The sequence below is a fragment of the Danio aesculapii genome, chromosome 21 (genome assembly GCF_903798145.1).
Source record: "Danio aesculapii chromosome 21, fDanAes4.1, whole genome shotgun sequence".
Taxonomy (NCBI): Eukaryota; Metazoa; Chordata; class Actinopteri; order Cypriniformes; family Danionidae; genus Danio; species Danio aesculapii.
This window is the reverse complement of record NC_079455.1, coordinates 8,587,689-8,601,375: the sequence shown is the minus strand read 5'-3', so window position 1 is coordinate 8,601,375 and position 13,687 is coordinate 8,587,689. Positions and strand designations below refer to the sequence as shown.

Below are 13,687 nucleotides of genomic sequence, written 5' to 3'. Positions count from 1 at the left end.
TTATCTACAATACTGGTACACCATATTGTACTTATACGCCATGGCTGCGTCCGAAATTGCATACTTCCATACTATATAGCAGGGGTTCTCAAACAGTGGGGAGCGAGACATTTAGCCGTGCACTCGAGTAAATTATGACAATTTTTATGCATTCACTAGAGGTAATAATATGATTAACTTAGTTCCACAGCTAACTATCAGGCACCTGTAGAGTTAATGTGTTCCAGTTAAATATATACACATGAAATGGAGCGGGTGCTTTTTAAAACGCTTACATGGACATCAGTAATAGTTATTTGCCTTAACCTGAAAAAGACAATAATTAAATTACATGAAGTGCTTTTGGAATGTTGCATCACCAGGCTATTCACGTCTGCAGAGTCTCATGTAAATTTGGGTGTTTCATCTTCAATTTCTCAACTTTAACTGCAGTTCGGCTATCTAACTTTTACTCATGAACATTTCATTCATGCCCCTGTGACAAACTGGGGTATTTGATGGGAATATGAAGGACTGGTGGAAGAGTGTTGCTTTTATTGATACCGCACGTCGAATGGAAAGAAAAAAAACTTCCGCATTTGTGATGTGTGTCTGTGTGTATGCGGTCCTTTACTGACAGCCGCGTGTGTGGATCTTGTCACAAAATGCTGCGAAAAGTCCTACATGACGGTAATAGTTTGATTGCAGTGTTTACTCCCATAATGCCCCTAATATATGCACACTCCACATCTTAATTCCATTACTGTTTAGTTCAGTTATGACTTTAGCCAGATTAGGGTAATCAAAAAAAAAAATAAATTAAAAAAAAAAAAAAAAAAAAAAAAAAAAAAAAAAAAAAAAAAAAAAAAAAAAAAAAATCGCTGTTTACATGGTGACTCCTAATCAGAGTATTGTCTTAATCATATTAAAATCCTATTAAAGTATTGTTGCCCATGTAATACTCAATGTTTGACTGGATCAATCACACCATCAGGGCTCTGTGAACTTGGCTTTGCGAAGCAGCATTTTCTGTATGTATGCACATCAAAACAAGTATGCTATGGCTCATACTTAGATTGACAGTGGAAGATGATTTGTGGTTAGTCATGTCAGGAATCCGACTACAGATTAGCATGCTGTCCTCACAGAAACAGGCTCAGTCATCGCACTGAATCAGGTAAGCTATGTATTTATGTTTCAATGTAATAAATTCTGAGCACTTTAAATGCAGCAAGTAATATGTGAATGACGATTGCGCATGCATTATAATTTTGGCTCGAGGGAAAGGTGCCTGGGGGGGCGTGAGTGAAATTGGACAAACTTGGGTGGGGGGCGTGTGTCCTAAAAGTTTGAAAACCCCTGCTATATAGTACGCTAAAAACAGAATGCAAGCCGAGTAATATATCTGAATTCATTGTATTTGAAAAACAGTAGGCGAGAATGACCTACTACTTCTGGCTATCCCATAATACCACATGAAAGAATACGCGAATGGGAGTGAAGCGACATATCTTATGTGGCTAAGTCATGTGAAAATGACAAATAGTGGATGTAGTATGTCCGAGTATTATTCCTACTATATAGAACGTACTTTTCTAATGGTCGTGTAGTAAATTCAAATCTAGTACCAACTGTGTAGTAGGCGATTTCAGACGTAGCCCATAATTCTTTCTCTCTCTCTCTCTCTTTTTTATATGATTTTCTATAATAGGCAGTAGTGATGTGGAGTGATTGTGTGTTGTTGTTTTGTGTAGATGAGCATCTCTGACCATGTGGAAACAGCAGCAGGCTCAGCTCTGCCATCAGTGTGAAGTTTCCCGCTTCTGAAGCTCGACTCAGAGCCCGCAACAACTGCTCGACAACAGACGACCAATCACACAACAGCTCACTCAGGGCACACAGCGTCACGTCCAATGAGATGTGAGATAACAACTGAGGAGCACAAAAGTGGAGCCAAATACTGGTGATTAACATGACATTAAAAGATACACTTCATTCTAGTCTACAGATAAAGACAGACAATATAATATGATTTATTTACTTAATTTAATAATTTATACAAGGATCAATAACAATTAACTATGATATGCTGTACAGTAAAGTATAGTGGAAGCCAGAATTGTTAGCCCCTCTGTTTATTTTCCCCCCAATTTCTGCTTAACGGAGAGCAGATTTTTTCAACACATTTCTAAACATAATAGTTTTAATAACTCATTTCTAATAACTGATTTATTTTATCTTTGCCATGATGACAGTAAATAATATTTCACAAGATACTTTTCAAGACACTTCTATACAGCTTAAAGTGACATTTAAAGGCTGAACTAGGTTAATTAGGTTAACTAGGCAGGTTAGGGTAATTAGGAAAGTTATTGTATAACGATGGTTCTGTAGACTATCGAAAAAAAATAGCTTAAAGGGGCTAATAATATTGACCTTAAAATGGATTTAAAGAATTTAAAACTGTTTTTATTCTAGCTGAAATAAACAAATAAGACTTTCTTTAGAAGAAAAAATATTATACTGTGAGAATTTCCTTGCTCTGTTAAACATGTTTTTGGGAAATATTTAAAAAAGAAAAAAAATGCAAATGGCGCTAATAATTCTGACTTCAACTGTATATACATCTCAAAAGAAAAATTAGATAAAGTCCATATATACTCAAAACAACCTCATGGACAACAAGCAATCTGGCTTTAAGAAAGGCCACTCAACCGAGACTGCCCTGCTCTCGGTCGTGGAGGATCTCAGACTGGCTAAAGCAGACTCTAAATCATCTGTCCTCATCTTGCTGGATTTATCAGCTGCTTTTGACACTGTAAACCACCAGATCCTGCTATCTACGCTTGAGTCACTGGGCGTTGCAGGCACTGTTATTCAATGGTTCAGTTCTTACCTCTCGGACAGGTCATTCAGGGTGTCTTGGAGGGGAGAGGTGTCCAACCTACAGCATCTAAACACTGGGGTACCTCAGGGCTCTGTTCTTGGGCCACTTCTTTTCTCCATCTACACGACATCTTTAGGAACAGTCATCCAGAAACATGGTTTTTCCTACCACTGCTATGCTGATGATACCCAGCTATACCTCTCTTTTCACCCTGATGATCCCTCGGCTCCAGCTCGCATCTCAGCCTGCCTGTCAGACATTTCACACTGGATGAAAGATCATCATCTTCAGCTTAACCTCACGAAAACGGAAATGCTTGAAGTTTCTGCCAACCCGACTCTACACCATAACTTTTCAATCCAGATGGATGGGGCAACCATTACTGCATCCAAAATGGTAAAAAGCCTTGGAGTAATGATTGATGACCAACTAAACTTCTCTGACCACATTTCTAGAACTGCTCGATCTTGCAGATTCGCACTCTATAACATCAGAAAGGTCCGACCCTTCTATCTGAACATGCAGCTCAACTCATTGTTCAAGCTCTTGTTCTCTTCAAACTGGACTATTGCAACTCTCTACTAGCCGGGCTTCCAGCTAATTCTATCAAACCTCTTCAGCTGCTTCAGAATGCAGCAGCACGAGTGGTCTTTGATGAACCCAAAAGAGCACATGTCACTCCATTTATGTGCCCTCCAGAAACTTGCGTTCTGTGAATGAACGTCGCATCGTGGTTCCATCCCTAAGAGGGAAGAAATCACTTTCCCGAACTCTCACATTCAATCTGCCCAGTTGGTGGAATGAACTCCCTAACTGCATCAGAACGGCAGTCACTTGCTGTCTTCAAGAAACGACTAAAAACTCAACTGTTCAGTCTCCACTTTCCTTCCTAATCTTAACTGCCTCTCTGGCTATACCACTAACTGTTCTCTCTCTCTCTCTCTCTCTCTCTCTCTCTCTCGCTCTCTCTCTCTCTCTCTCTCTCTCTCTCTCTCTCTCTCTCTCTCTCTCTCTCTCTCTCTCTCTCTCTCTCTCAAAAAAAAAAACATTACTAATGCTTAGCTTCTTAGACTTTACACACCTGAAACTTGTCTATAGCACTTGTTCACTGCTGCTCTTATAGTTGTGTAAATTGCTTCCTTGTCCTCATTTGTAAGTCGCTTTGGATAAAAGCATCTGCTAAATGTAAATATCTATTTGTTATATATAATTATTATACAGGAATTATTAATAACTTTTCAGTACTATAAAATATTATATGACAACCTCTCAAGGCCTAAAGTGTTTTTTTACATGCATTTTTTATTTCTCTTTGCTATTTGGGTTTATTGGAACCTAATTAGAATAAAAAGTATCATCTTTTGATATGATGTACTTTAAGAGAAAATATATGTCCAAATATGTGAACTTGTGGCCCGAATTTACATAAAACACTTTTTCCTGACTGTTTTTTTAATGCATATTTAACTTAGAATTTTTTTTAACTTGCTTTGAATATCAGAAAGTAAAAACAAAATTTTTCCCATTTTGGAAAGTAAGAAATGTTATTTTATATGCTGCAAAACAGTTGCAGGATGACACTGTATGTCTGTAATGCAGTTCTGGGATGCAGTTCAACAGATGATTCATGGGGGAAAAAAAACAAGAAAAAAAATAAAATAAAAAAATTCGACCTTCTGCCACTTTTTCAAATGATCAACTACAAGTTATTTAAGTTATTATTAGTTGCTTTTACAACTGGGATTGATGACAAGACTTTTGTCCGGTAGTGTATAGTAAAAACTGCTTAAGTCAGTATTATTACCTCCCTTAAGAAATCTTGCAAGGAATCTGATGCATGTGTGTAGATGAAGAAAGATGAAGTGCCATCAACAAAACAAATGTCAAAGCAAACTCATTCCAGCACTAAATCCACCATACCAGATACTATCAAGGCGAAATGATATAACAATACAGACTGAAAAAGTTCAAGTGAGTCAGTTTGCAGAAAGTACTTCCACTGCTTTTACAGGAGACCACTGGACATAGTAAATGGCCAAATTTACTTCAATATAACAGCGCAGCTAATTGATGACAACTGACATCTCCACTTACACTTTAGAAAAGTTCAAAATAATTAATAATAAGATCATAAAACTACCGTTTCCTTAAACTAGATTGTCATTTGTTTCTTTATTTCTATAACACTGCATATTTACAGTATTAAATTGTTAATCGAAATTTATCAGAGACCATGATTGTGATTAATGCGTGATGCATTGATTAATCGATCAACAGAGCTGGTTATCTGATATTATAGCTTCTATTTGCGCACATACTTGTTTGACGGGTCCAGTAGTGGTAAGCGGAGGATTTTCGATGGCTTTCAGCTGTTGATGGAGAGTCTTCAGTTTGTGAACGTCAGCAGGATCCACTCCAAACTCTCTCTGCCACACTCTGAACACCGCCGAGAAGAAGACCTCCTCGCGCGACGAAGACCACCAGTGGGAAGATGACGAACTCCAGCTGACCACATCTGTGTCCGCCAGTCTCTGAGTGAGAATCTCATTCACACTGAACACCAGCCGGTGACCCTGTCCAGAAATATAACTATTACAATAAAAACATCACATTTATGGCACAGTGGAGTTTAACGTGCTAGTTTTGGGTATCTCTGCCTTAGAATCAACTTCATTATAGAAACTGCTGGTTAGTCACATAAATAAATATGGAAACCAACCAAAAGTGAGTCTTGTGTCCTCAGGACGTCCTGTGCTGCGGTCCAGTCCTGGGTGGCGATCATGTCTTTGGCGCACCTCAGAGAGAGGGAGTGTGCCAGCTCTGTTTCTCCTGTTATTTGTGCCAGGTGAGCCGCCGTCTTCAGTGATGTCACATCCCCTTTCTTCCCAATCACTTTAGCTGCATCAAAGCTGGAGTCTGTGGCCAGGTAACTGAACAGAGAACAGCCACACACTGCTTAAGTCACTTTACTCAGTTGGAGGTATTGCTATGAAATAAAGAATCTGTGATGTGTTAATTCATTGCGTTTAACATGTCTCAGTCTCAACTTTTTTTGGCGTGGCAGCCTTCAAAATCAAACTTGAGAAAATTGAGAATCTTTTTTTTCTACTTTTGTCAATTAACAAGTGTACTGTTCAAATGGACTACCTTTTCGTTATGTTAGAGCAGGGGTCACCAACCTTTTTAAAACCGAGAGCTACTTTTTGGATACCGATTAATGTGAAGGGCTACCAGTTTGATACACTTCTCAAATAACAAATCTGCTTCATTTACTTGTAATGATATGTTATTGTTAATAATTAATGATATTCATTCTATGTGAAGACACTGATCATATTAATGAATCTCAATAGTTGTCAACAATGATTTGTAGGTAGAAAACAGATAAATATTAACATGCAACACGTTATTTCTATAGATCTCTGCAAGTATTTACATTCTCAAATGATCACTTCTACAATATTTTCACTAGCCACAAACAATTTAACAAATCATCCACTACGTTGTTCCATGTTTGTACAGATTATCAACTGTGTAACATAAATCAACTTTCAGATTTTGCTGAAATTATCACCAAATCTACAGCATTTTTTACATAGCCGACGCTCTTCTAACCATTGTAGTTGCCTCGAGTTGGACATTGAAGAGAGCGGAGATTACATCCGTTCTCATCTCTAAGCAGTTTTGCCTTCCCATCTGAAAATGCCTTGTTTTTCATAAAAATGGATAGGTAGCTCTAAATGAGGCTTCCTTTGCTTTTGAGGGGTTAATCGTGATTAATCACAATTAAAAGACTAAAACTTGCAATTTTGGCTGCCACTGGTGCTGCGACAAGGACGTAAGAAGCATCAAGGGTACATCAAAGGCACACACGACTACGCATTGCCAAACCAAAGACTATAGAATTCTTAAAAGGGACTTTGGTCACACCATCTCAAAACATTTAATTCTAAACAACTTTTAAGTGACGGACACCGTCAGCCATGTTAGGCATTCGTTCTTGTTGCTCACACACACGCCTGATTTATACTCGACGCGTTCACTGGATCGCTTGAGTGTGCGCGGCAAATGTGACATCATCACTGTGTTTGCGGAGGTTCGCTTTGGCTGTGCGAGACATGATTTTGGCTGGCGGAGCATACATTTTTTTTTTGAGACACGAGCAAACGAGTTTGATTTGAGTTGAATAAAAACCACTTTGAAGAGATTTTGTCTGAAACAGGTATGACTGTACACACGTCTTTATGATCCGTGATCATAGAGATAACCAGACGATCAATAATTCTTGGCTAGAAATTGCAACTGCTGTGGGAAAGGAGGAAAGTTTTTGTTAAAAGGCTTGGAAAAACCTGAGGGATATGTTTGTTAAACCTCTGTTAACTGTGGCTCTGTTTACACCAATACGTTTTAGTTTTAAAAAGGCGTCTTAGAATGAAAATGATCTGCGTCCACACACTAGCGTTTCTGAACAACTTTGCGTCTACAATAAACCGCTGAAAACGCACATCACATGACCACACACACACACTCTGGCATACACTGCAGCATGCTTTGAGCACATCTATGACAGCTGTACACACGGGACTGTTCATCAAGGATCTACGCCTGGATCTAATGTCACTATATTTGTTAAACGTGATATTTAATTAATCTTGTCATCTATATCGAATGACATATTCCCCAACTTTAGTCTTTTGAATCTATTACTTGTTCTCAGGTAATGTGTTTTGGCTGGGCGCTAAGATAGGTTCATATATTAATGTAACCGCATACACTGATTCTGCACATTTAACTGATTGATTGCCTTTATTTCCTATATTGTATAAACTTGTTGTACGTTATACTTTTATAATGGCCAATATTGATCATTAACACTGATATTCAGTGAAAGACACAGGGTATGTTTCATATTTTCAATGAAAATGAAAGGAGGCAGTAATGTTATAGACTCCGTTTTGTTATAAATACGCATGAAGATGATGGTCATATTATGTAGCTACACGATGCCTCAACACTTTTAGTGTCTGTTAAGTTAACATCAAAATGAAAACGTGCAATTGCTCATATCATGTTTTCATTTTATTGTTAAGAAAGTAAAACAACATAGCCAGGGTGATGTGAATGAGGTTATAAAGTACACTGTTCCCTTTAAAGATTTACCCAACGTGTCCTGTGGAGTTTGTTTTCCATATCAAACTTGAGAAGTCTGAACTTACAAGGAGAAGATGCAAGACTGAACTGTGTGTAGGCTACTTAATATTGAGGAAAAAGCCAGAATCAGAAGTCTGCAGCCCCGTCTCTGTTTTCAGATGTCTCCGTTTTCCCCCCCATCCACACTGAGATGGAGAGGAGCAGCATTTTAAAACCAAAATGGCCTCTTCTGCGTTTTCAAAACGCTCAGTTTTCGGGGCTCGAAAACTCCGGCATAGTGTGGACGGATGGTGTAACCGTAAAACTTATGCGTTTTAAAATGATAAGGTATTAAGTGTAAACAGGGCCTAAATCTAAAAAAAAAATCTGTATTTTTTAGTACTTTTTTTTGCTTTTATTCTTGCCTAAATTAAAAATATATATTTGTAGAGCAACTCATGTTCTGTTGTCCTTAATATTTTTATAAACTTTATTAAGTAAAACTGTCAAAAGCAAGAGATGTATCCAAGTTTGTTAAAAAAAAATCTTGAATGCTTATAAGGATTTTTATCATTAAAATAATTTATACAAATAATAAAAATAATTTGTTTAAAAATACTGAGTGATGTTAATGATATAACGTAGTTCTGGATACTTTCTACTTCTCTGTTTATCTATTTGACTTTAAGATCAGTTTCTTTTGACCGCCCCCCTGTCATTTTAAAGAATATCACAATGGCTAACGCAGCAAGTATAAAAGCCTCGTCCGATGTGGCGCCAGGCGAAAGCATAATTCCAGCTTTAGTAGTTCTAGTGTTAAATACTTAGTGAAATACTTTGACAAACAGTACTTTCTGTTGAACACCAAAGCAGATTATTTGAGAAATTATATAAAAAAATGGACGGCATTGAATTCACAGTATGTTTTGCTACTATGGCTAATCCAACATTTTTCCAAGAAAGTCTTCCTTTGTGTTCAACAGAGAAAGAAATCTATATTTTTGGAACCACATGGGGGTGAGCAAATGTTCAGTAAAACTTTAGTTCAAGTACCAATTCACACCATTCACTACTGGATTATTACCGGTCTATTAAGATACTAACTGTTAATTAGCACTTACAAAGTATAATCTTATTTTAATAGCCATAATCCTACCTTTTGGCCCACTCATCTTCGCAGAATTGTTGTAATTCAGCCACATTGGAGGACTTTTGAGCATGAACAGACTTTTTACAATCATGCCACAGTATCTCAATTTGATTCAGGTCTGGACTTTGACTAGGCCAGTCCAGTCTTCATTTTTGTTTTTCTGCAAGTTCATTTAGAAGTGGACTTTGCTGTTGTGCTTCGTGCTTTTAGAACCCAAGAGGTCACTAATAGATGGCCAGACGTTCTCCTTCAGGATATGTTCATGGTTCCATTTGTTTTAACAGGGCGGCAAACACTTTTTCACACAGGGCTTTGTAGTTTTGGATTTAGTTGTTTTCACTTAAAAATAAATGTGGAGATAAAACATGACCACATGAGGATAGAATAAAAAAAGCTGTTTTGTTCAAAATCAAACAAAAAGTAGGGGTAGCTCTCGGTGCTCTGAGTAAGGTATTCATCAAAATAATCAGCAAAAATCAGTCCAAGGCACTCAAAAAATGTGGAAAAAAATATTAAAAACCCTTTCTTCACATGGCTAATCCTTAAAAAAACTATGCATTTCAGCATACTGCATTTCAGCATTCAGCAAACTACCTTCATCAGGGTTACAAACAGGGTTTTTCCATATTTTTCGAGTTCCTTGGACTGATTTTTGCTGTTTAAAGCGGTTTTGTTGTTTGAACGCAGAGGCTTGGTATTTGATATATACTACAGTCATATATTCCTAGCCAAAAATATTCTGAGGAGCGTCAAATTTAGGTGAAAATCATCAAGATTATGGTGGTGGATGACAACTGGCGTGGAAAGAGTTAATCAGCAGCTAATTAGTAGTTTATCGAGTTAAAAGTCTTAGTTAATGGTTTGTTAATAGCGTGAATTGTACAATAAAATAAAGTGTGACCAAATTTTTTAGATCAGCGTGAATAGTTTGCATACATTTAAACAGACCTCCACAGTGTTTTGTAAACCGCTTTGATTACCATTTAGCAGCAGTGGCGTAGTGTCCGTCCTTCTCTAGCACCGCAGCCCAGCTCATGTACAAATCTTTTAGCACTGGATCGTCCGGCTGGAGTCTGGCTCTGGCTAAAGCAATGGCCTCCCTGGAGTTTGAAAACAAGCACAAACATTAACCTTCAGCTCGGAGCAAACAGCATTCGCGTTCCAGAGGGTGTTTTTCTGACCGGTAGAACTGGTGGCTCTTAAGGAGACTGATGGCCTCGTAGAGTTTGTGGATGGACAAAAGATGTGAAGCTGCTTTGAGGAACTGCTCATGATGGCAGAGCTGCTTGACGTACGCCTCAACAGTCCTCAACCAAACCTGGTAACCCGCTGAGTATGGAAAATACAGAAAAAACAATGAAGAAGGTTTATAGAAGAACAAGTAGAGACACAATGATGATGGAAAGCTAAATGTGCACATCGTTCTGAGTGTAAATCACACACAAAATGAAATATAAAGAAATCCATATGGAACATCTTTTCACTTTAATGGTGAAACAACATTGACTGGACGAGATGTTCAAAAAAACTGCCGAAGTTCAAGTGATTCTTCCAAAAAAGGTAATCTTGTTACTTTATTAGAGTCTCCGGAGAGTTTTGCTTGACCTTTAAAATAGTTAACACGTTAGTATGAAAGTAATAGAATAATAGTAATAGAAAATAATAGTAATAGAATGTATAAATAAAATGATTATAAATTAGGAGTAATTAATTATCTTTTTAAACTTTATAATCTATGAATTTCTATATCCAGAAATATAATATTAAATACTTAATATTTGTATTAAGGTCTGTGGAGAGTTACACCACAATCATTTTGAACTTTTTAACCAACAAAATGAACATGAGACTAAACTTATAATTCTAATCAAATAATCAACATGAATATAATTAATTTACAAAAATATCTATCTTTACAAGATGTCATGCTTTTTCAAACATAAATAAGTGATGTTTAACAGAGCATGCAATTTTCCCCACAGTGTATCCTATTATATATATATGTTTGTGTATGTATATGTATATACATACATACATATATATATATATATATATATATATATATATATATATATATATATATATATCGTTAAAAGTCCATGAGCCTGGAATCAAACTCGAAACACCTTAAGCAATTTTAAGTCGGCTTTAAGCTTTAAGTCGGCGCATTAACTACTGGTCTACCGGTGCCTACTTTATAATGTTATTTGGATAAATTTCCCAGGATTTGTAGCGCTGGTAAATGTCTTACCCATTGGAGCTAAACCGAGCAGATGATCGGTCAGTTCTCCTTTCTCCATGGCCAGATTTAGGGCTCCAATCAGGTCTCCTCTCCACAGTCTCAGATACAGCACCGAGTCATAATGAGCAGCTTCCACGTGACTCTCCTCTGTTTAAAAGCACACAATCACACATAAGAGACTTTATGAAGACATCAACGTAGATCTTCATAACATCAGCTCATCTTCACTCACCCTCCTCCTGCATCATCCTGTAGAGAGCATCTCTGTCTGTGAAGAGGCCGAGCTGAATGTGATCTCCAGCTCCTGGAACACAAGTCCCGCTTCGCCCTGAGGATCACAGAAAATACACTTTTTTTTCCTGTTTAGTCAATTTAAAACGGTATTTTAAAACATCAAATTCCTTATTTAGATGTTCCAGACAAGACGAGATTACAAATAAGACATATTTAAAGGGAGAGTTCACACAGGGATTTTAATTCTGTCGCTGTTGATGCACATGTTTATGTTTTACATGGGTTATTTCAAAATGATAAACATGTATTTTATACTTAATTGACACTGTAATACTTCCTTATCTATTTATATATTTACTTATTTGCTTACTATTTATTTATTTATAATTTATTTAATTAATTTATTTACTTACTATTTATTGATTTGCGTAGTTTATTTATTTACTGTTTATTTATTTATTTACTATTTATTTTTTACTTACTATTTATTGATTGATTGATTTACTTAATATTTATTTAATTATTATTTACTTACTATATATTTTTTACTTATTATTCATTTCAAAAATATAAATGATCCAACATGTATTTTATACATAATTGACACTGCAATGCTTGCTTATCTATTTATTTAATATTTATTTATTTACTTACTGTTTATTTATTTACTATTTATTTACTTACTATTTATTTATTTACTTGCTATTTATTCATCTATTTATTTATTTACTTACTATTTATTTATTTACTTGCTATTTATTCATCTATTTATTTATTTACTTACTATTTATTTATTTACTTACTATTTATTCATCTATTTATTTACTTACTATTTATTCATCTATTTACTTATTGTTTATTTATCTATTTATTTATTTATTTATTTACTATTTATTGATTAATTTACTTTTTATTTATTTACTATTTACTATTATTTTATTTACTTACTATTCATTTCATTTGCTTAATATTTATTTAATTTACTTACTATTTATTTACTTACTGTTTATTTATTTATTTATTTATTTACTTACTGTTTAATTATTTATTTATTTATTTATTTATTTATTTACTGACTGTTTATTTATTTATTTATTTACTTACTGTTTAATTATTTATTCGTTTACTTACTATTTATTTATTTTATTTATTTACTCATGATTCAATTTACTATTTATTTATTAATTTATTTACTATTAAGACATGCTGTGTAGGTGAACTGGGTAAGCTAAATTGTCTGTAGTGTACGAGTGTGTATGGATGTTTCCCAGTGATGGGTTGCAGCTGGAAGGGCATCCTCTGCGTAAAACATATGCTGGATAAGTTGGCGGTTCATTCCGCTGTGGTGACCCCAGATTAATAAAGGGACTAATCCGAAAAGAAAATGAATGAATGAACAGTTTATTTATTTACTTTCTATTTATTTACTTATTATTTATTTCAAAAATATAAATGATCCAACATGTATTTTATACCTAATTGACACTAATGCTTGATTATTTATTTTCCTACTCTTTATTTAATTATTTACTATTTGCCATTTATTTATGTTTACCAGCTGATTTTTCTTACCGTGAGAGTGTCTCACAGCAGCGAGAGTCAGGCAGTCCTGCTGGAGCTCATCTTTGGGTCGGTGATCCATCGAAGTGCTGAGAGGCAGAATAGAGCGCGGCTTCCTCTTTTTTAAAGACAAATCTACAAACCAACAGTAGAGGGAAGATCATGAGAGTGAAAATGATATTCAAATGCAAGCATGCTTTGAGAAACTGAAAACATTGAAACAGTTCTCTAAAGAGCTGCAGTATCAGTAATAACAAACTGCTATTTATATACTTGCTTACTATTTACTGACTAACTTTTTTACTTGTCTAATTATTTATTTACTTAATTGTCCCTTTATTTAGTTTATTTATTATTTTATTACATATTTGATTTATTACTAATTTCATTTATTTATCATGTAAATACATAATTAAATAAAATTGGGCAAATAATTAAATAAGTAATCAGGTAAATAAGTCAATAATATGTATGATAGACAATTGAAAATAGTAATGATTCAAAT

General features: G+C 35.3%; 1 protein-coding gene across 1 annotated transcript in view; it reads right to left on the bottom strand.

Moving 5' to 3' along the window:
• Positions 1-13,687, bottom strand: part of gemin5 (gem (nuclear organelle) associated protein 5) — a 50,464-nt gene that overhangs the window by 8,667 nt on the left and 28,110 nt on the right. Inside the window, exons 18-25 of the mRNA XM_056446870.1 lie at positions 13,195-13,317; positions 11,621-11,716; positions 11,398-11,535; positions 10,328-10,475; positions 10,127-10,246; positions 5,586-5,796; positions 5,185-5,439; positions 1,749-1,911 (exon numbers count right to left, since the gene is read on the bottom strand). Of these exons, the coding sequence (XP_056302845.1) occupies positions 1,749-1,911; positions 5,185-5,439; positions 5,586-5,796; positions 10,127-10,246; positions 10,328-10,475; positions 11,398-11,535; positions 11,621-11,716; positions 13,195-13,317 (1,254 nt within the window). The remainder of the gene's footprint in view (positions 1-1,748; positions 1,912-5,184; positions 5,440-5,585; positions 5,797-10,126; positions 10,247-10,327; positions 10,476-11,397; positions 11,536-11,620; positions 11,717-13,194; positions 13,318-13,687) is intronic.